This window comes from Pezoporus occidentalis, unplaced genomic scaffold (genome assembly GCF_034315485.1).
Source record: "Pezoporus occidentalis ecotype Australia unplaced genomic scaffold, CSIRO_AGI_Poc_V1 ctg235, whole genome shotgun sequence".
Lineage (NCBI taxonomy): Eukaryota > Metazoa > Chordata > Aves > Psittaciformes > Psittacidae > Pezoporus > Pezoporus occidentalis.
This window is the reverse complement of record NW_026914233.1, coordinates 1,225,922-1,248,411: the sequence shown is the minus strand read 5'-3', so window position 1 is coordinate 1,248,411 and position 22,490 is coordinate 1,225,922. Positions and strand designations below refer to the sequence as shown.

The 22,490-nt window shown below is 48.1% G+C and overlaps 1 protein-coding gene across 1 annotated transcript in view; it reads right to left on the bottom strand.

Annotated features, from left to right (window-relative positions):
* Positions 1-4,133: 4,133 nt before the first annotated feature.
* Positions 4,134-22,490, bottom strand: part of TMC2 (transmembrane channel like 2) — a 30,863-nt gene continuing 12,506 nt past the window's right edge. The window contains exons 10-20 of the mRNA XM_062621896.1: positions 22,066-22,213; positions 21,433-21,621; positions 19,096-19,275; positions 18,152-18,304; positions 16,582-16,710; positions 14,474-14,541; positions 13,527-13,766; positions 11,653-11,778; positions 7,943-8,021; positions 5,512-5,632; positions 4,134-4,387 (exon numbers count right to left, since the gene is read on the bottom strand). Of these exons, the coding sequence (XP_062477880.1) occupies positions 4,134-4,387; positions 5,512-5,632; positions 7,943-8,021; positions 11,653-11,778; positions 13,527-13,766; positions 14,474-14,541; positions 16,582-16,710; positions 18,152-18,304; positions 19,096-19,275; positions 21,433-21,621; positions 22,066-22,213 (1,687 nt within the window). The remainder of the gene's footprint in view (positions 4,388-5,511; positions 5,633-7,942; positions 8,022-11,652; positions 11,779-13,526; positions 13,767-14,473; positions 14,542-16,581; positions 16,711-18,151; positions 18,305-19,095; positions 19,276-21,432; positions 21,622-22,065; positions 22,214-22,490) is intronic.

Sequence of the window (22,490 nt, the reverse complement as noted above, 5' to 3'; positions counted from 1 at the left end):
GGTTTCTTTAGATGAGATGTGCGGATGATGCCCCTCCTTGGCACCTTGAAAGAAAGCAGAAATCCCTCCCCAGAGCTCTGGTTTGCCAATTGGTATGACTGGTATGAGGAACCCCATGACTGGTATGAGGAACCCCTTCTCCCCCTGCCATGAGCACAAAAGAGAGCGAAGGTCTCAAGGAAGAAAGGAGGTGGATTATACAGGAGACCTCTGTAGCTCAGAGTTTCGAGCGCGGTGCCAGTCCTGAGGCTGTGAAGGTTCAAGATGTGGGAGAGACGGCCTCGTGTAAGCGCAGGGTCAGCTACAGGAACGGATGAAAGAGGGCTCAACACAATAGTCTTGTCTGGAGCAAGAGAGGCCATCAGAACAGAATGCTGTCAGCAGTGGTGGTGTGCAGTGCTTGTCCCCTTTCTCTCCCGGCAGAGCTTCATACAAGCTCCCTGGAAATGCAGGCTCAGCTCTTTCAAAGCTCTATTTTGGAAGGAACTTAGGAGTGAAAAGCTGATTTTTCTGCTTTGGAGAAGCCAAGGCCTCGATATTATGCTTCTGAATGCAAAGCCGCTCTATTCTTTGCATACACATCAGATATTTAGGCCACTTTTCTGTCTTTATGAGCAAGCCTGTTTAGCGGCGTCTACTGTTTTCTGTTCCCTATGAGTACGGAAAGCAGTTTGTCTCACACCACAGCCAAGCACAGGATGAAAGGGATGGGCGAATGACCCTCAGAGAAGTGTGTGTGTTGGCATCCCTCTCACAGCTCCGCTTCAGCCACGTGTGTTTTGCACAGCTGTCCTTTCGGGTTGTCCTTTCGGTGTTGCTGAGATGCCTGTTTGTGAGGAGCACTGCGCAGATGCTCAGTCTTTCCAGGCTAAAAACTGATGCCCATGGCAGTTGCCTGCTTGAAAACAAGGCTTCAGTGTGAAGAATAATGAAAGAATTCCTATATAGATAGAGATAGAATATATTGCTATCTATGTATTTATATGTAGGTATATATAAACATAGATGTTTCCTTGGTTTTTACCAAAACCTTTTGAACACAGCATTCCAGCTGCTGACTACTCTAATGAGTTTGTGGAGTTTAACCTCCAGTTCATAGAATCACAGAATCATAGGATAGTTAGGGTTGGAAAGGACCTTAAGATCATCCAGTTCCAACCCCCTGCCATGGGCAGGGACACCTCACACTAAACCATCTCACCCAAGGCTCTGTCCAACCTGGCCTTGAACACTGCCAGGGATGGAGCATTCACAACCTCCCTGGGCAACCCATTCCAGTGCCTCACCACCCTAACAGGAAAGAATTTCCTCCTTATATCCAATCTAAACTTCCCCTGTTTAAGTTTGAACCCATTACCCCTTGTCCTATCACTACAGTCCTAATGAATCAGTATCCCTTTGGAGACTGGAGGGGGGCTATAGGGATGCTGGGGAGGGACTCTTGATGTAAGTAACTGTTAAATAGGCTCAAAACTCAGAGAGGCAAATAATCAGTTTTGGTTAATATGAAGACCAAGGGTTGGCATTTTTACACCCTTCACAACTGTTGTGCTCTAACAGAGAGCCCTCTTGTGGGCTGGAGTCAGGGAAGACGATTGCCACCAGTCTGCAGAAATCATTGTCTAGCTGATACCAGCACCCTTGTATCCTGAAGCCTCTGAGCTCGCAAAGATACTGATCAAGGAGTGAACCTAATGTGTAATAATTAGAGATGAGCAAACCTGGAAAGATTACTTAGCTAACGGGCAGCTGTGGGCTCCAGAGCAGACAAAGGCTTTGTAAGGCTCAGTATTATTGCAGGTCTTGGGGGGCTTGATTCAGAGAGCATTCAAATCCTTCAATGGTTACTTATCTGGTTTGTCTGCTTTTCAGGTCTTCTAAACGTGCCTCGAGTTCTCTATGGCTTCTTCATAATCTTCCTCATTCCCTTCACATTCCTTGTGCAAATAAATAGTACAGAGTCATATTCTCTCCTCCTCTTCCATGCGTGCACACACGTATGCACATGCAAGTTTTCAGCCCCTTTCTGTTTTCTTGCAGAGGTGAGTGAGATCTAAAGCCACATCTCCCCTTTCCAAATCATGTTTTAATGGGAGATGAGGAGCTAAGAGGAGGGAAATCCTATTCCTCATTATGCAGCCATTCCCTAGGGTACCTGTCTGCAGGGCAGGCTGGCTGGGGTGCAACCAGGGCACTGTGTCATTTCTATGACATCCTTATGGATGAGCAAGCTGGCAAAGCTTTCTCCCAGCTTTCTGACCTATGTTTTCTATGGACACGTGTGCAGAAGAATAGGGACAACAGCTTCTTTCTCCCTCAAAAAGCCACCTCCTGTCTGGCTTGTATCCAGTCCAGTGGCTGGGTGTCTCTGCAGACAGAGGTGCAGGGGAGGCAACAAAACCGTGCTGCATCAGCAGCTCTCACAGCAAAGAGGCAAGACAGGACCTTCTCTGTGAGACCCAGCTCAGGGAAATGTCCTCTTAGTTTCTATGGGGAATCAGATGTCCCAATACTTTGTTGGTTTGGACCCAAAAACCAGAATCCTTTTCCCAACCTGCCTTAAGGGTCCTAACTGGACCCCTTTACCCAGCTCCTTTTGGTGGATATTCCCAGACTGAAGGTCAAATGCTCTGTGCTCTGTCAAGCCATAGAGGAGGAGAATTATGTTATTGAGTTTCCTGTCCTGAGCATATATGGCCAGACTTGTGGCATTTAGTGGGAAAATTCAAGGTGAGAGCATTTAATCCCAGCTCTCCCAGCTGCAATGGGATTGCTGCTGGCTATACATTTGGATTTGGTTTTGCTGAAGAACAGGAGTTTGTTACACAAAAGTTCATGGAGGAAAACACATAGGAAACCATTCCTTGATTCTGTAGGTGATCTAAGTTGTCCCGAATGAGTTTGTGTCAACAACAGGAAGAAACTGTAGATGTAAAAGAGCAGACCAATGGAGAGAAGTCCTGCATGGAGTCCTGGGAAGTTCTGTAGATCTGGAAGATGTGATCCTCAAATTGTACCAGAAATTCCTAGCTAGTTATAATCAGAAACTAGGCCAAAGCACTTCTAGTCTCTTAGTTGTGCTGGGTGGTGTTGCTAGATTGGGAGGATCCCATCAATGCAGATCAGTATCTCAAAGGTGGGTGCCAGGAGGATGGTGCCAGACTCCTTCCAGTGATGCCCAGCAACAGGACGAGGAGCAATGGCCATAAACTAACACACAACAAGTCTCACCTCAGCATGAGGAAGAACTTCTTTACACTGAGGGTGTCAGAGCACTGAACAGGCTGCACAGGGGGGTGTGGAGTCTCCCTCTCTGGATACATCCCAAACCCTCCTGGACAAGTTCCTGTGTGACCTGCTCTGGGTGGCCCTGCCTTGGCAGGGGGTTGGAATGGGTCATCTCCAGAGGTCCCTTCCAACCCTAATGACTCTGTGGTTCTCTATCTAAGGACTGAAATAATGGTGCAAGCTGTCAATGGACTACGAAAAGAGGAGCAAAGGAGGAGCCTGTGGAAAGCAGGGCTGAGGTACACGGTGGGCTTGGAACAAATAGATAAGAGTTTGGAGGTGGCAGGCTGGAGGAAAGCTGTCATGACAGACAAAATGCTGCTGACAACACCTCCTCCTGTGCTGGTCTATCAGGGCTCCTCTTCTTCTAGTAGTGGCTGCCACGCAGCTGGACACAGACACTCATATATACTTAATTCCTCAGGTAGAGGAGCAGCAAAAGAACCCAACACCCTTTGTTGAGATGACACATGAACTTGCACTACTTTTATTAACTCAAGAAGCCTCTGAAAGGACTGGCAAGCACTTGCACCACCAAGTGAACTCACCGTGCTGCTGTTAGTGGCCACAGGGCTGTGTTCCGTATGTAGCAGCTCAGCAGTGCCACAGCTGATTTTCATCCTGACCTCCTCCCATTTCCTCCGTGCTCAAAACCAGCACAGCCATTGAGGGTTACAACTCCAAAGTGCTATTAAGCTTCCAAACACAGCTGCTTTAGACAGTGTTAGATAGAAACAGATGGTCACGAGTGGATGACCAACATACAGTAATCGTTTCCTACTAAGTCTACAGCAGTTCATGCAGCACCTCTGTTTCCATGTCAAACAGGAGGAAGGTCACTGAGCTTATCGAGCAGCGTGTGGGTAGCGTGGCTGCCCTCTCCCCCTCGCAGGGATTGGTCCCAAGGGGTGCCCCCTTGGCCTGTGCTGGCCAGGGTAAGGTGCACGGACCCCCAGTGTCAGCGGCTGTGTCACCAGCACGTGCGGCGGTGGGGTGAACGCTGCTCCTCTCCCAGCAGGCATGGGGCTGCCATCCAGGGCTGCTGCTTTGCCCTGTGTCCCGACAGGGCTGTTTCCGTGAGGAGGCTCTCTTTTCTTGTCTAGAGGGAAGATGATGGGTGTTAGTTTCTTGAGGGCAAGCGCTGCCTTTCTTCCTCTCCCCAGTGGCTGCTGTTTCTCCTATGGGCAAGAACTCCAGTGTCTGGGGATTAGTGTTTGAGTGTCTGAGTGAAGAAGCCATAACTAAGACCCTTAGCCCCTGGCCAACAGCCAGTATGTGCCTGTGCTGCCCAGGCCCTCTCTGCAGGTTCTTGCTGATGCATTTATAAGAGGTGACAGTCCTACCGGCCCTGCTGGCACACCTCCAGCCACATGGTGGTCATGGGTAATTGCTGGTTTTAGTCTTTATTTCCAGTGCCCCCACGATGCTGCCAGCACTGTTTCCATTTAAATGAGTACCCTGGGTCTTCTCTGAGGGGGATCTGTATTGGGTCAGCCTCAACTTTGCAGCTTGTCTTGGCCTCTCCAAGAAACAGCCCTTCTAAATGCGAGAGGGCTGTGGTGGCACTGGTCTGCTTTACTTGGCTGCATCAGGGTAAAATCCACATCTTTCACGTGTGTTGCATTGCTTCTCACAGAGGAGAGCAGGAGGCCCCGGGTCAGGGAATGGCAGGTTCAGACCATGCCTGGAGGATCTGAATTCCTTGAGAGTGCCCAAACCCTGGTGCCAATGCCTCCTCCTGCAGCCTTCTGCCCAGCCATGGACCCCTGCAGCAGAGCTTACAGCATTTATTTGCTCTAAGACCAACACAGTCCTATAAAAAGCTTCTGCCCCATTCCTAATGGATTCTTCAATGAAACCTCAATTTGGAGAAAAGTCAGTGCCTGGATCAGCTCATCAGCCCAGAAACAAGGCTGGAATTCCAGTACTGCTCCTAGAATGAATTGCTGGTTCCTTGACCGGCATGGTTAATAGCTGGAATATGAATCAGAACTTTGGACTACAGTTCCCACACTGTGATAAGCCTATGTGAGACATAATCCAGTCTAAAAACTTGGCCTTCCTCCATGGACTCTATAAGGGGACAAAATCTGTGCTAATTATACTTATCCCATCCCTTACAAATGTGTGTCCCTCCAGTTTCTCCATCCTTAGCCAGTCTGCTGTCAAAAGGAGCATTTTCAGGAGTGTTGGGGTGTGTGCATGTGTGTGTTTCGTTTTTACCTTCTCCTTGCTTGGGGTGACTTTCATTCTTTGTCCTTGGTGTAAACAGCTCCTCCAGGTCTTGCATCATGGGGTTAGTGCTGGCTTTGTTGTTTCTCTTGTTCTTCTCCTCTTCACGTTGCTGCAGCAATAAAAACCATTGGGTTTAGTTTGAAACTGTAGATCTAACCTGTGAAAAGGTGGCCTGACATCAGGGCTGGCCTGCCTAAGCGTGTGTTGATATGAATGCAATCCCTTTGCCAAGTTCAAGGTGCTGACCCTTGGTCTGGAGCCCAAGGGTTTTAGGGAAAGAAAGCAGGTCCAGGCAGGACTGAGAGCTTGGGAAGCGATGGCTCTGCTGCTGTTGGGGCAGAGGGCTTGCTGACAACGTGATGTAGGGGTGCCTGTGTGTTTCTGGAACTGCCAGTCTGCTCTCCCTGGGGTTTTGGTTCGGTTTAAATGTGTGCCTCTTGGGAGGGAGTGCTAAATGCCAGAGGAAGAGGAGGAAGGCACAGCAGCACAGGGATAGGCTGTAGGGATGTCTGGTTTTACTTGTATACGTTTAGGTCTTCAGAAGACTTCCTTCTGGGTGGCAAGAGGAGGAAAATACCCCAGGGGCTGTTTTTGTTCACACTAAGGGTTCTGTGTGGCGAAGGGAGAGGCTGCCTTCTCTTTTGCAGTGAGAAAGTGTGGATGGGATCCACTCCATCTCCATCTTCCCTCCCAGAAGGGTGCTCTGCCAATGGAGGAAGCTGTGTGCTGGGGCCATGGAATGCAAGGCAGTGGTTGTGGCCTTGCTACAGCCATTTGGCAAAGCTGCCAGACTTTGGGGGCAGCTGCAGCAGCAGATCCTTCTGAGCTCAGCAGGTCATCATACAGGGGACTGTGGTGAGCTCCAACTGCTGACCACCCCTGCCATGACTGGGCAGCTCCCATCCCTTGCTCCTAAGCAGGGGGACTGTGATGTTCCTTTGGGCAATACCAGGACCTGCTTTGTGACCCCTGCTTGAGGGCTTGAGCTCCCTTAAACTGTGATCACAACAGGTTTGTGCAGCATGAGACAGACTATGTGCCTGTAAGTCCAAGTGTGCTGTAGCACGTGTTCAGCTCCTGCAATACTTGAGGATGCCTTGTGCACCAAGCCCTTATTTTAAGCCAAGTGCATGAGCACATGAGCTATTCAGAAACTGATGGTTCTGAATCTGAGCATTTGGATGTAATTTATGGAGTCTCATTTCTCAGTGCTGACATCCTCACTTTTAATGTTGAACTGATCTCTGCTTTCTGTAATGTGTTGCTCTTCTCCTAAGAAACAAGGGACAAGACAAGAGGAAACGGCCTCAAGCTGCCCCAGGGCAGGTTTAGATGGAGCTGAGGAACAATTCCTTCCCCAGAGGGTGCTCAGGCATTGGAACAGGCTGCCCAGGGCAGGGCTGCAGTCACCGTCCCTGCAAGTGTTCACACAGCATGGAGACGAGGCCTCAGTGCCATGGGTTAGTGGTGGCCTTGGAGTGCTGGGGAACGGTTGGACTGGGTGAGCTTAAAGGGCTTTTCCAACCCAGTTGATGCTATGATTCTATGTGTCCTTGCTTCCTTGGCTTGGATGCTGCCCTGTATCAGTAAAGTGTCTGATACCAGGTTTTGGTGGCATTTTGTCTTTTCCTGATGCAAGACTTGGCACTTTGGACACATGTACGTAGTACAAAACAGCACAGGGTTAGAGACCCACCAGTAAAGCTCTGGGGTAAACTGATGCTGCCAGACCAGCACAGGCTCTGATAGCAGGACACCTTTGCTGTTTCTCATTGAGACACATTGTCTAAGCAGAGCTGTGTTTCTGCTGCAGGTATTCTGCTGCCAGACCTCATTCATATTGATTGAGAGGTCCCTGCCTTATAGTCTTCTACTTGTTGCATCCCTTCTCAGCTCTAGATATAATGAGGTCCAAATCCTACCCTGCTAATTTGAGTCATTGCATCTGTCTGTATCTTGTCTTTGCCTTCTGTCTGGCAGAGACAGTCACCAGCCTCCGTTGTAAAGTGCTTGGAGAATTACTGGTAAAGAACGTTATTGCCATGCTGTTATTTATGGCTCTTTGCTTTTCAGCTCGTACAAACTCTGGCTGTGGTTCTGATAGGCTTACCATTGTCCCTGGGAAATTGCAGGCTCCAAAACATTACTTGAACTACTTTTTGTAGGTGGAAAGTGCAGTTTAAGGGAAAACTCACTGTGGTTTTGATGTACGACATAGCAGCCTATTGCAGGATGTGACCACTCGTTGCAATTAGCCATTAAATTCCATCAGAGATGATTGAACAAGCATAAAATGCCTCTCCCCCCTTGTGTTGCTTACGTGTTCAGAAGCGAAGAGCAATTCAAAAGCACATGTTGCCCATCAAACTTGAGGGACATGGTAGTTTCTCCAAGATGGCTTTGCCAGGTCAACACTTACCATTTGCATCTTCTTCTTCAGCTCTGCGTTGGCGCGCTGGTACGCTTCAGCCACAGCGTTCAGGTAATAGATGGCAAGGCTACAAAAACAGATGTATTGCTGCAGTGACAGGGCCAGGGCAGAGAGAAAGTCCCATAAGAGGGAAGAGTTAACTTTCTGGCTATATTCTAACACTGAGTTTCCCCACAGGCTGTCTCCAAACTGCTTTTAGAGGCTCAAGGCTTAGGAAGAATCCCATAGCGTGGTCAGCTAAGATGGGCTGAGCCAGCCCAAGCGGCTCAGCTCTGCTCAAGCAAAAGGAAAGTGAGCATCCTGCCCTCCTGCCTCCACCTGGGCTGGCCGTGGGCTCCCTCTGCCTGCTCTGTGCCAGCCCTGGTGAAACCAGGCACCAGCCTTGAAAACCAACTCTGCTGATAAAACACAGGGCTGAAAGGAAAACCCTGGCCTGGGTGACAAAGCAGGTTACACAGGGACCTTTGGAAAAGCCTAGGAAAACAGGAAAATGGTGGCAGAGCAGGGCCCTGAACCCCCTCCTGGAAAGCATATTGGTCAAGGCACGGTCCTCCTCATTTCAGGAGCAGATGCTTCCTGCCTACTGGAAAGGGGCTGTCCGGAGGGAGCAGAGACTGGAACTGAGGGAAAGCAGAAGCCAGGTCAGAGCAGAGCCACTGGCTTTGGTTTCAATCCCTTCTTCGGCAGAGAAGGGCATGTCAAAAGCCAGGGGAAAACTGAGCCAAGCTTGAGGGAGCTGAAAGGTGAGCCGAAAAGGGACTCTTCATCAGGGACTGCAGCGACAGGACAAGGGGTGATGGGTTCAAACTGAAACAGGGGAAGTTCAGGTTAGATCTAAGGCAGAAGTTCTTCCCTGTGAGGGTGCTGAGGCGCTGGCACAGGGTGCCCAGAGAAGCTGTGGCTGCCCCATCCCAGGCAGTGTTCAAGGCCAGGTTGGACACGGGGGCTTGGAGCAACCTGGTCTGGTGTGAGGTGTCCCTGCCCATGGCAGGAGAATGGAACTGGATGAGCTTTAAGGTCCTTTCCGACACAAACCAGTCTGAGACTTTATGAATCTATAAAAGAATAAAGGTTTCCCATAAGCTCACATGTGCTTGTGTGGCTTCAGCCCGGCTTCAGCATCCTCAAACCAGGCTTGAGGATTTTTGGCAGCAGAGTGCCAGATGCTGAGCCCATCAAGGCATCATGTCTTGGCATATCAATTTCCAGGTGGGAGATCAGGAAAGATGACCTCTCTTGAGGCTGTTTGCAGGGGTCTGTCTAGAGGGAAGACATTTGGTTTCTTTTGCCTAGTATTAACCCCAAAGTCAGTCTTGGTGATGTGGGCTCTCTGAACCTCAAAAGCCTCTTGGAAATCATTGTTATTGCCTACCTGTCTGCACCACAGCACAAGCTGAAGAATTCCAGGGAGAAGGCAGGAAACTGGGGACTTACTGGGATGTAATTCCCTCAACTGAGAGGTTTCCAAGAGCAGAAAAGGACCCAAGCCTCAGGAAACATCCTTGCATGGAATCTGTGATTTCGTCTTGGATTACCCCAGGAGAAGTTTGTGTGCCCATAGACAGCAGCACTTCTGCAAGACCCTTGATGCTCTTGGGGCATGTAAGAGCTACTGCCATGGGGCTGTAGGTCTGACTTGTCTATGGGGGCAACCACTTCTTTTAGGGCTCCTGGTTGCTGAATGACTGGAAATTGTAAGTATGTACTGTCCTCAAAGGCCACACAGTGTAGGTTGGTGGGAAATGGGGTGGTTTAGGTAGTGTGGATGTAGGGGAGGATTGCTCAGTTTGCAAAGAGATTTGGGGCAGAGACAAATTGGTGTCTTGAAGAGAGATGCACAGATAGGATGGCTGTAGTGTGGGAGTAGCCCAGACTGAGAAGGGGTGATAAAAGGTGTCTCTTCAACAGATCAGCTGGATCTGTGCTGTCCCCTGACCTGCCTGTCATTGAATCACAGACTATTTTGGGTTGGAAAGGACCTTAAGATCATCCAGTTCCAACCAGGTTGCCCAAGGCTCTGTAGCTCAAGGCAGGTAGAGGGATGACATGGAACTGTCAGTTTGGTTGGGATTTTTCTCAGTCTCTTTCTTATTGAAATTTTGTAATGTGGGAACTGGGATTTGATTTGATTTAATGGTATTTTCTTCAGTGCAACCTATTCAAAGTGAAGGGGCACAGTGCCCAAGAGGCCCATCTCTATTGTCTGTGGCTGCCTAAAGAAGAGTGACAGCAGGCAAGCAAATGTGATACACTCCCCGGTCCTCTCTCCCTGTCTCCCACTGTTTAGTCTGGAGTGTTCAGAGCTGCCTATAGAATTTGGTCCCAGCTTTCCCATTATTTTGATAGCTACGGAAACCTCAAGAACAATGCCAAAAATATGTGTTTAAAAAGAAAGAACTGCCCTGGCCTTAGTGCTGTGGAAGGTGCTGGAGATTTAAGTGTTGTTTCAAAGCTGAAATGATCAGACATCATTGAAAAAATTCCATAGGACCATAGAATCAAACCAGGTTGGAAAAGCCCTTTAAGCTCACCCAGTCCAACCGTTCCCCAGCACTGCCAAGGCCACCACTAACCCATGGCACTGAGGCCTCGTCTCCACGCTGTGTGAACACTTGCAGGGACGGTGACTGCAGCCCTGCCCTGGGCAGCCTGTTCCAATGCCTGAGCACCCTCTGGGGAAGGAATTGTTCCTCAGCTCCATCTAAACCTGCCCTGGTGCAGCTTGAGGCTGTTTCCTCTTGTCCTGTCCCTTGTTCCTTGGGAGCAGAGACCGACCCCACCTCACTACAACCTCCTGTCAGGCAGTTGTAGGGAGCCATCAGGTCCCCCCTGAGCCTTCTCTTCTCCACACTGAACCCCCCAGGACCCTCAGCCGTTCCCCATCACACTTGTGCTCCAGGCCCTGCACCAGCTCTGCTGCCCTTCTCTGCCCCCCCTCCAGCACCTCAATGTCTCTCTTGCAGTGAGGGGACCAGAACTGAACACAGTCTTCGAGGTGCAGCCTCACTAGTGCCCAGCACAGGGGCACAATCCCTGCCCTGGCCCTGCTGCCGCACTGGTGCTGATCCAGGCCAGGATGCTGGTGGCTTCCTGGCTGCCTGGGCACAAGCTGCTCATGTTCAGCTCCATCAATCAGCACCCCCAGGGCCTTTTCCATGAGCAGTTTCCAGCCGCTCTTCCCCAAGCCTGGAGCAGTGCAGGGGCTGTTGTGGCCCATGCTCTGTTATTCAAGCTGTATTATTTGGAAAAAGAAAAAACCCCACAAACCCAAACAAGCCCCACGCCTCTTCATAGTTGTGGAACATGTACATTTTGAATGCCCTGTCTTAGCAGTGCTCTAAGTGCCACCGGTTGTGACAGAAATTGCTTCTCCCAAAGGCATCAGGTTGGGACTGTCCATTTGTGTCCCGCTGGCTACTGAAGGTTTCTTGTAGGGAAGCTGTGACAGCTTTGATGTCCATGAGGCCTCTTTCAGCAGTGTGCTTCATCTGCAAAGTTGTGTTTAATTGGGTCAGGTAACCCCATTTTGGTAAGTTGGGTTGGGTGAAGGTGAGGGGATAGTGAGCATGCGTCTGCCCTCATCTAGGCTGTCATCTCAGCAGAAGCTCTGTTCAGACCTCGCTAGGATCCCATCATTTCTCTCTTTTCTTCCACCTCCTCCCCCCAGCCAGGCATATAATATTGCAAGGAAAACTTACACCATGAGCAGAATTGCAGGTATGATCAGTCCTGGATTTGCCACATAGCTGAAGATCTTGGCAACAAAAAGTGGGAAATCGAGCTCAATGGTCTCTTGAATGACTTCATACATCCTTTTCTTCCCACTGGAAAGACAAACAGCTGGTTAGGGAGTATAGGTACGTCCTGGAGGGCCAAAATAGCTCCTAATCTAACAACACTAAGTAGCTTCCTCTGTCTTTCAGAGCATCAGCTGGTGCTTGGCCACCAAGGTTTTTAAACAGCCTTCATTTGAAATTATCTATTGGTGCATCAATGCCTCCTTGACCCCCATTGACTATGAGAATAATCTTTGCTAGACCAACTTGCTCTTGGAGTGAATACATTTATTTCCACACGTGGCTCCTTTATGAGCTCTATTTATCCCTCTGAAGTGTATAAAAATGTACAGATTGCAGATCCATCATATATTTCTACTCAATATTGTGTTGAAGATGGCCTTTTCATAGAGATGACTTTCCATATGCAAATTCCAGCTTTCTGAAATGATAAGCCAACTTGAAGAGCTGCTAAGGAATGACAGAAATAGCAGGCTGTGATTATTGCTTAATAGGAAACTCAGTGAAAAGAGTCATTTCAAACCGGATTGATAAAACAGATGAGAGTGTGATGTATGAAAGGAGAGCAAATCTGGAGAAGGCTGGGTTGTGTAATCGACCTTCTCTCCCCAGCATCCCTTTGGTTGTGAATTCACCCCTACAAAAGCTATTCCTCCTATTTAGGCTTGTGCCTCCTGGGATCTCACAGGAAGGTGTCCTGATGGTGGGACTCAATAAAGGCAAACTTGGCTAAACACTATCCCAGCTTCATTAAGTGCCTGAAGCTCAGGAGCTCTCAGTCAAGCTGTGCGGTGTGCCAAGGGCCCGAATCGGGCTCAGTGGCTTTTGAAGGGTTGATAGGGAATTGAAATCGCTGTTTCACGTTGCAGATTAGTCATCTCCAAATGATAACGGATGTACAGCGAGTTTCTTGTCAGATCTTTCCACGTTGCTCAGTGACACCTGTCCTTGCTCTGGAGCTGAGGGAATTTTGGTCTCTTGCCTTCTCCTCTGAGCTTTGTAGCTTCCTGTTGTCATTCCCCATTAGCAAGTGGATAACCTATCTTACAGAGACAACTTGTTCCAAGCTGGCTTCTTGCTGAGTCAGGCTCAGCAAGCCCAGGAATGGCATTACTCAATCAAATTAGACTTTATTGGTATGTTAATCCGGTCCACTGAATGCTCCGTGAAGTGCTGATCCTGTCCTAATTAAAACCCAAAATAGGCATTTTTCCTTTTTTTTCCCCTAAAGATGCAACTCTTTGGGCTCAGACCTATCCATTTCTATTTTTATTCTACATATATTCTATCGTATTTAATTCTGATTTATTATTATGGCATTTTTAGTTTCCATTTACTGAATTTGACACAATTCAATATGTAAAATGCATCTCATGCTGGAGGAGCTCTTGGCTCTGTGGAAGGTCTTAGAAAGAGTTTTTAGTCTGTTTTGCTCCCATAGTGTTCCAGATAACCTTAGAGGTGTTCCTGTTGCTTTTTTGTACTGGGGGCTGCACCCTGATGTCCCACCCCTGCTTTCCCTGGTGCTTTCATCGGTGTGTGTTAGGAAAACACCAGGAATCATGCAGCAGAGGAGCTTGTGCACCCAGTGCAGAACAGCAGCCAGGAGCTCAGAGCCAGTTCACTGCTCCCAGGTGACTGTTTGCACACACAGTGGGGCACAGCCCATTGATAAGGATTTAACCAGGTGGAGAATGGAGGCATTTCGTTAACTTCATGAACATAATCCCACATATCACAGCACAACAATGGCCTTTGTGGTGTGTTGCTAGTACCTGAACGGTCCGCAGTCAAAGGAGGGAGGCAGGGACATGATGGTGTAAGCCACGGGCAGGAGGCTGAGGAACAGGATCAGCAGCAAAAGTCCCATGTAAAAATTATTAGACTTGGATGCTTTGAAGACTCGTTCATGAGGGACATTGCTACTCATAACAGCCCAGCACTGAAAATACATGGAGGTTAATAAGCGCAGCACGTTTATACCCACGAGCCCTGGTGCGTAAAAGGATCCCATCCTGAAAAGGAAAGAAAAAGGAAAGGAATTGGGTTTTGACAGGCTGGAAGGAAGGTTTTTTTACTCTCAGAAGGAGAAAAACAAGTTTTCATGCTGTGAAGTTTGCCCACAAATGAAGTCTGACTATGCTGGCTTGTGCTACCCCTCTGCTTCCGAAGGAGAAGCTGCTTGCACCCACGTTTGGGTAAGGTAGCCAGGCATTGAGGACCAGTGAGATCTCTGGTCCCTCAGTGATTGCAATGAAAGATTTTGTCAGTTTGTGAGCAAAAAAAATCTCTTGGAGATAGCTTGGGCAATGCCAGGTGAATATCATGAGTATGGAGATACCCCTTAAATCTGCAGAGATGCTGTAGTAGGGGACCAGGCAGAAGTTATCAATCCATGGCATGAAACCTTGCTCCCAGAGGAGGTGAGGGTGCTTTGTGCTGTTGCCTATTGCAGCTGGTGCTGCTACAGCAGGGCTTAGCAACTCCTGTTTGCTCTTGCTTGGGGCAGTTTTGGGATGTGCCCCTCCGTGCCCACCCTTGCATTGATGTGGAAGCTTGCAGTGCCTCCAAAACCCTTTCTGGTTTCTGCATAGGAAGCCAAATAGAGAAACCAAACCCCAAAGGTTATTCCAGCTGGTTTGGAAGCTTTCTAACTCCACTTGCAGGTGTTCTAAATGATGCAAAACACAAACAAGGAGGCGGGGGGAAGGAAGTATCTTACCAAATCATTCCCTGGTTGAAGACCAAACCCAAAACATTGCCGCTTATGTCAAACTCTGCATAGGATGGCTGCATGAGGAGAGAAAGGAGAGTGCTGTTGGTAAGGGTACCTGCTATTGTTTGCTGCTGGGTATAAGGATGCTTGTTTAAAGCTGGTGTGAAGGGATTTCTGGGAGGGCTCCTGCTGAGTGCATAATGCTTGAGTGACCAGCAGCAGAGCAGTGAAAGCAAAGTTGGAGCTATCGTTCTCTGGGCTGCTGCTTCTCTCTTGGCTTGCTGAAAATCGCAAGGATATATGGAAGTGCTTAGGATTGCTCTGTGTTTCTCTCTCCTTTCTAATACAAAACCATCTGTGAGCAAAGGAACCACGGCATGGGACTAGGTTTTAACACTCCAGCTGCTGTATCTGGCTACAAACCTGCAGTTCTACCCTATTGAATGTTTGAATGGTGATAACGAATTGCTGGAGGGAAACACAACACCAGATGCATCCATGTCCCCAGCTGCAGAACACAGAGGGCAGAGGGAGACAAATCTGAGGGAATACATGACCTGATGGGTACTGGGTGTTATTTTGCTCTGTGAAAGCAAGCAGTTAAGATATTGCTTTGTATGCAGCAGCCTGCCTGACGTGAGTGCCAATGGTGCTATGTGCAGAACAGGCTGGTCTAACCTATTGGCAGCATTTATTTCATACAGCAGTGTTCTGCTAGGTTTGCCTATGATGAAGTTATTGTTTCTTATACATAGATCTGCTTTTTTTGCACGCAAAACTCAGTTGACTTTTGGTAGATGGAAGTACATGTAAATTTTTCTTTTATATTTTATTGAAAAAGACTTTTTTTTTTACTGTGATGCAGAAAACATGGTTCTAAAAAGTGATGGGAATATGTTTGAAATTTCCTGTGCAGGATGTCACAATGTGCATGTACATAATACTGTCAGTAGTTCATCAAGCTGAGGCTTAAGATGTTTGTCTTTTATGATGGAAACTGGAAAGGAGCCTGGTCAGAGCCTTGCTTCGCTGACTGCTCACAGCTTTGGGAAGGCATGGGTGCAAATACTGGTTTCTTTGTTCTTTTGATTACAGTCCCTTTCTACTTCAAATCATAGAATCATAGGATGGTTTGGGTTGAAAGGCACCTTAAGATCATCCATTTCTAACCACGGGCAGGGACACCTTCCACTAGACCAGGTTGCTCCAAGCCCCGTCCAACCTGGCCTTGAACACTGCCAGGGATGGGGCATTTACCATGTCTTTGGCCACCCTGTGCCAGTGCCTCAGCACCCTCACAGGGAAGAACTTCTTCCTTAGATCTAACCTGAACTTCCCCTGTTTCAGTTTGAACCCATCACCCCTTGTCCTGTTGCTGCAGTCCCTGATGAAGAATGCCCCTCCTGCATGTGGTTTGTCTCTCAGTGCAAAAATCACCTCACAGCCTGTGTGGGCTGATGCCAAATGTCTGAATCCATCTGGTTTTGTCACTTCTTAGGGGGAAGAATGGTTTTCCCGTCTTCCCCCCCCCTGTTATTTTCTTCTGTATTTATGCTGCTTCAGTACTGTCTGCTTTGGTAATGCAGCATTTATGAATACCAAAGAGTCCAGCGCTATTGTGTGTTATGCGTACATGAGAGGGGAAGGAAATGCTCCTTGCTCCATTGCAGACAGGAAGGTCTGGGACTTTGAGAGGAGATACAGAACACCCCAAAGGTTTGGGGTTATAAAAACTGAATGAACATCAGATTAACTTCTTTTAAGCTCAGTGTTTTAAAGACCTGAAGCTGGGGAGAGAACTGCATTTTTGTAGGGTTCTTTGGGAATGGAACTGGTTGATCCAAGGTAGTGATGCAGAGGCTACCTACATCAAGTGAATGGTCAGATAAGACTGGAGGATCACTGTAAGCATTTAAAACAGTGTTTTAGGCCAGGTTGGACAAAGCCTTGGGTGACATGGTTTAGTGTGAGGCAAGGAGGGTTGGAACTGAATGATCTTAAGGTTCTTTCCAACCCTAACTATTCTATGATTCTATAAAACCAATCTGTTTGTAGCATTTGACCAAATGGTCTTAGGTTACTTCTGTCTTCTCAGCTATAAGGCACAGACTTACAAATCCAGCTTCTAGGTCCCAGCACCAACAGTAATTCACGAATCTGACAAAGCAAGCTCGGATGAAGTCTCCCACCAGGATGGTTATGTAGGTCACCAGGATGTCGGACACAGTGAGCCTTACAAACTCCTGCGATTTAAAACAAGGAGAAAACATTCAGCTCCTATAATTTCAGCAGTGTGTTTGGGACTGTGGTTTTGTATTAAGCTATTTGACTTTATATAACAGTAACCTTCAGAAAAGCATGCCACGAGCAAACTCCCTGCTTGTTTTCAAACACCCAGCAGTGCCTAAGCTTTACCTCTGTGTTTGGGAACCATGAGCTCCATTACAGCTGTTAGCCCTGAGAGTTGCTGTTAGCATTATCGAATGCACTACGTGTTGTGGCAGCACATACACTGGGAGCAGAATGTTAATGCTGCAATAATGCTGGTGTAAAACACACATACACCAAGGGTAATGTTGATTGTGCATGGCTCTGCTGAGGCTCAGCTCTGTAACCTGACATGGACTGGCTCAGTTGTGAACAAGAGCCGTGAGGAAGTGTAGAGAAGGGAGATGTACAAGATAAGAAGGGTAAAATTGCAGGCAGATGTAAGACTTGTAGGATGGAGACAGCTGGTCCCAAGGACTCAAATGGAAACACACAAGGAAAGGTTTAAAAGTCTGAGGGGATGAACTAAGGATCGCTTATGATCCTTAGTTTGAACTGAGGATCAGTTGCTCCAAAGGGGCATTGGTGGCTGGTCTTTCCCCTTCTTGACTGAAAAGCACTTAGCTTGTGAAGACTCATTGGGTGTACCCAGCAATGCACAGCCTTGCAGCTTGGTAAGCCTGTGGTATCGAAGTCAGCTTGTGCACAGCCTGGCTGCAGAACCTCTTGGTGCAAGGTGAAGGTTGCAGGGTGGGTTTGTGGGGTGAGAGTCTGAGGACTTGAAGGCCACCCTGCATGCATTTCAGGGGTTACTTCTGCTTAATTCTGCTCTGATCCCATGGCCTTGGGATGTGTCAGGAGCTCCCTTGAGGCATGCCTTCCAGTTGGATTTTAGTCGTGCTCCAAAGCTGTTCAGCATCATGAAGTGCAGCAATAAATGGAGAAAACACCTTTGCTTCAGAAGCACAGCAAGGATCCAAATGAAACCCCAGTGCAGGCATGGCTGCAGGCTACCTGGCCTTTTGTGCTCCTCACAGCACGTGCCACAGAGCTGTGTGTGCTCCCAGATGGGGATGTCACCACCATGGCTTGAGAACTGTGCCCAAGCACTTACACTGCCTTGTGGCCAAGGATTTACACTGCCTTGTTGCTGCTGTATGAGTCAGGAAAGGAGATGTCATTTGCAAGGAAAACTTCAAGCCTGGAAATCAGAGACTTATGAAATCTTGGAAATGACCTTTAAGCTCATCCAGTCCAACCTTTACCCAAGCACTGCCAAGGCCACCACTAACCTATGGCACTGAGGGCCTTGCCTACACAGTGTGTGAACACTTGCAGGGATATGTTAAAACATAAACCACCCCTTCTCACCACCCCAAACCAGCCCAGAGACTTACTACATAACAGTTTTCTTACAATGCCGACCGTTGTCTCCCAGCAGGGTCCCCTGGGCACATCTGCAGGATCAAGGGGAGGTGGGGTGGCACTGCTGCTGTTCCCCATGGATGAGTTATGGTGGCCAAGCAGCGTCCAGTGTGTGATGTTCTTCACCACATCCTCTTCAGCCAGCTGCAACAGAGAACCCGCCAGCCAAAACTATCAGGACATAGGGGTGCCAGAGGACCCAAGGCATTGGGTTTCCCCCTCGTCCCTACCAGTTACCACTTGTCATATAAGCATCTGCTTACAACAGAATTGCAGTGCTGGCAATAGTACAGAAACTTCCCTTTTGCCAGGAGCAGGGAGGAGCAGCAGCTCTTCCAGACCTAAAGCAGACTGGGGAGCCATGAGTTCTAAGGAGCTAGCAGCCTATTTCCTGCACGTGGAGGAGCCAGGCCTCCTTCAAGACTACTGTGTGCAGATGGAGCCTCCATCCAGTCCTTCTTCTTCACTTTCTTCATAATTTTTCAGGGCAAAACCAACCCTCATTCCTCCAATTCTTCTCAGCTTAAACAGAGTTATTTTCTCTATGGATCAGTTAGTTAGACATTTATCCTTTCTTCCAGTTATCTGCCTGCAACATGCTACCAGGATAATGTTAAAGAGGGGAAGGCAGGGGAAGAGGATTATGAACTATATCCTTGGGTTCTGCATTAATAGAAACTGCAAATGGTGTCAGATGGAGAAAAAAACCTCAATTTACTCTCACACACCACGATTATAGAAGGCAATAAACACTCTCTTGTCAGGGCTGTGAAGAGAAACTGGAGATTTGATTCCATGATTCTCTGGAAACCCCTCTGCTTGGTGAGTCTCCCTGGGGCGCTGCAGCCTGCTGCAAAGGGGATGGTTACCCCTGTTGGCTGCAGGGATGGGCTGTGCTCACCCCCAGCTCTGGAAAACGGTAGTGAACATCTTACTTTTTCATTGACATCATCCATCAAGGCCAACAGGAACGTGTAGAGGTTCCCGAGGAAGAGCGCAAAGATCCGCCCCAGCTGCCACTTCAGCCCGATGCGGGGATGGTAGTTTTCTAGTGCAGCGATGGTTTCAAACAGTGGAGGGCAAAACATGCCCAGCAAGGACATCACGATTTCAACCTGCAGCATGAGGAAAATGAGATTACTACAAATAGTAACAGCAGCTGCTATCTTACTGTGAGCAAAGTAGGTGGTGTCAGCCTTCGGGGCTGGGTTGCGTGGCTTGTGCTTGCAGGAGCACTTTTGCTCTTGTCCCAGAGGGATGAGTTCATGAATATTTAGGTTCCTCAGGTCCCTTGTAGTACTGCTTGCATCAGCTCTGAGGTTCTTAGCTTGCCTTGTGTGCATAAAGAGAATTAGTTGATGCTCATGTTTATTTTCTGCATTCAGCACCTTTGCTTTTGCGATAGGCAATTGTGGATTTGAATGGAAGCACATCAAGGACTCGGTTTTGCAGTGATAGTGGTATTTTGTTCCTCTATATGGTGCAAGATGCTAAGTTATACTGTGGTCAATGAGGTCATTAGCAAGTCAGTGTTAGCTCAGGCAGAACAGCCCTGTGGGGAAGGACTTGGGGGTGTTGGTCCATGAGAAACTTAATATGAGCCAGCTTTAGTGTGTGCTTGCAGCCCAGAAAGCCACTCATATCCTGGGCTGCATCAAAAGGAGCGTGACCAGCAGGTCAAAGGAGGTGATGCTGCCCCTTTGCTCGGGTGAGGCCTCACCTGAAGTGTTGTGTGCAGTTCTGGTGTCCTCAGCATAAAAAGGACATGGAACTGTTGGAACAAGTCCAGAGAAGGGCCACGAGGATGATCAGGGGCTGGAGCACCTCCGGTATGAAGACAGGCTGAGAACACTGGGGCTGTTCAGCCTGGAGAAAAGAAGCTGTGTGGAGACCTCAGAACAGCTTCCAGTATCTGAAGGGGGCCTATAGGGATGCTGGGGAGGGACTCTTCATGAGGGTCTGTAGTGACAGGACAAGGGGTGATGGGTTCAAACTTAAACAGGGGAAGTTTAGATTGGATATAAGGAAGAAGTTCTTTGCTGTAAGGGTGGTGAGGCACTGGAATGGGTTGCCCAGGGAGGTTGTGAATGCTCCATCCCTGGCAGTGTTCAAGGCAAGGTTGGACAAACCCTTGGGTGACATGGTTTAGTGTGAGGTGTCCCTGCCCATGGCAGGGGAGTTGGAACTGGATGATCTTAAAGTCCTTTCCAACCCTAACTATTCTATGATTCTATGACTTTCAGGCTCTATGAGGTTTTTACAGTGCTAGAGTGCCTGTTGGCCTGCAAAGGATAGTGTCTGCACAGCTGCTGGCAGGCTCAGACTCACAGGTCTCTCTTTTTTTTTGTGCTTTTCTTTCCAGGAGAGGAAAAGTACCCAGAAAAGTGCATATTCTGGTCTCAAATTATCATCAGCAAAGTCTTTTTTCTTTGGGAAAAAGTTCACTGAAATCATAGAATCACAGAATGATTTGTGTTGGAAAGGACTTAGAGCTCATCCAGTTCCAACCCCCTGCCATGGGCAGGGACATCTTCTGCTAAACCATGTTGCCCAAAGCCCTGTCCAGCCTGGCCTTGAACAGTGCCAGGGATGGAGCATGAACATATCAGAGCATTTTGTGAGGACGTTCTGTCTTACTAATATTTTCTAGGGGAATTATGAAAATGCATGGCTTTGACTATCATTTGCCTTTGATCTCTAACTACATGCTAATGTCGTATATATTGAAATCAAACCTTTCCGTATGTTGAAATGTTGGGATTTTTTGGTGAAGACCTCCAAAATCTGAACTTCCCATCCAAAATAACACACTAGAAAGAATCTGACAACTGAAATCTTTCTGCAGCTCCTCAAATCTTATTCTCACAATTCCAGATGGATGATAAAGATCTGAGTTTAGTTTAATGCCCAAGCACGGACATTTCTAGCATCCAGAGGGCTTTCCGGTACAACAGTTTGTAAGCAGCAATATGCAACTTGAGTTAGGTCCTTTAGAAGATGGCCAGAGTTGTAAGTGCTGAAGACCCATTGACTTTTATTGTGATTGATTTTAAGGGTATTTTGCCCTCTCTGCAGAAGCTGTTCTCACTAGAAACAAACAGCGAGACCAATGCTCTTCCCAGCTAGAACAAGTACAAAGGTACAGAAGGGGCCTTCTGAGCCTCGGTAGGTAGCTCCTCTGTCTTGGATGCTGTCCTCAAGCTGTGACAATGATTATGTGGATGTGCAAGGAAAACTATCACAGCAGGAAACCAGAAGCACAGCTCCCTTACCTCATTTCTTTCATACCACCCAACATTTTGCATTTTAGAAAACGTCTGGGAGCGTTTCACCACGAAGTAGATGAGGTAACCGCTTCCACACAAGCAGCATATGATGAGGACATTGGCCAAAACCCGCAGGAACCTCCTCAGGTGGATGTTCTCATCCTTGTTGCTTTCTTGCTCATCCACGATAGACTCCTGAAAAAACAGGGGTGCTCATAGGATTGGAGTGAGTACCACATGGCACCAAGCCCAAGGCAACATCAGGTGGTTTTCTACGCTTTGAGATGCAAACCCATGCTACTCTGGCTAGATTGAACTTGGTAATTTGTGTTAGATTCAAATGAAGCTCCATACAGGCTTCCCAGTTTGACTGAAAGACATCAAGTAGCACACAGTGCCCCATATCCCAGGGGAATGTGGTGGGGAATTGCACTCTGAAGTGAAACTAATTCTGTCCAATCCTATACAGAGGGTTTGGGTGACCCAGGGCACAGGAACTGGAGCTGCTGTGGTTCGGCATCCTGTTTGTATGGAGAGATGCTGCCACAGGTACCCAGATTTCCCTTTAAACCTCTGCCACGGTGGGTAGGTGCTGGGAGCATCTCCAGAAGCAGACAGAGAAATGCCACTTAGGGTTACCTTGAAGCTGGTGGTGATGGATGCGAACTTGTTGTCTGCTGTCTCTGGGTTGCCAATGAGGTAGTCCCAGCTGGTGAACATTTTCCAGCTGAAAATGAAGTTGTCATCGTCCCCATCTGCTGTACTTTCGTTGGCATTGCGTGCCATCCTGTGTAAGGACATGGTCAGACAGTGTTTGAGAGAGCCAACACGTGTCCTTCAGCTTTGCAAAGCAGTGCCGGTGGCTTTAGGTTGCTGATGGGTAAGGAAGGAGCAGGGTGACCGTTCTTGGGGTCTGGGTGCAATTGTCTGTGCTGTTGGATTTTAGGTTTAAGGAGGACTGAACAGTCAAACAGAATCTTCAGGGCCATGCAGGTCTTGTATTAAAAGAAGTAACGCAAAAAACCTTACCATAGGTGATTAAAGAGGTTAAAGAATGCTTCCAC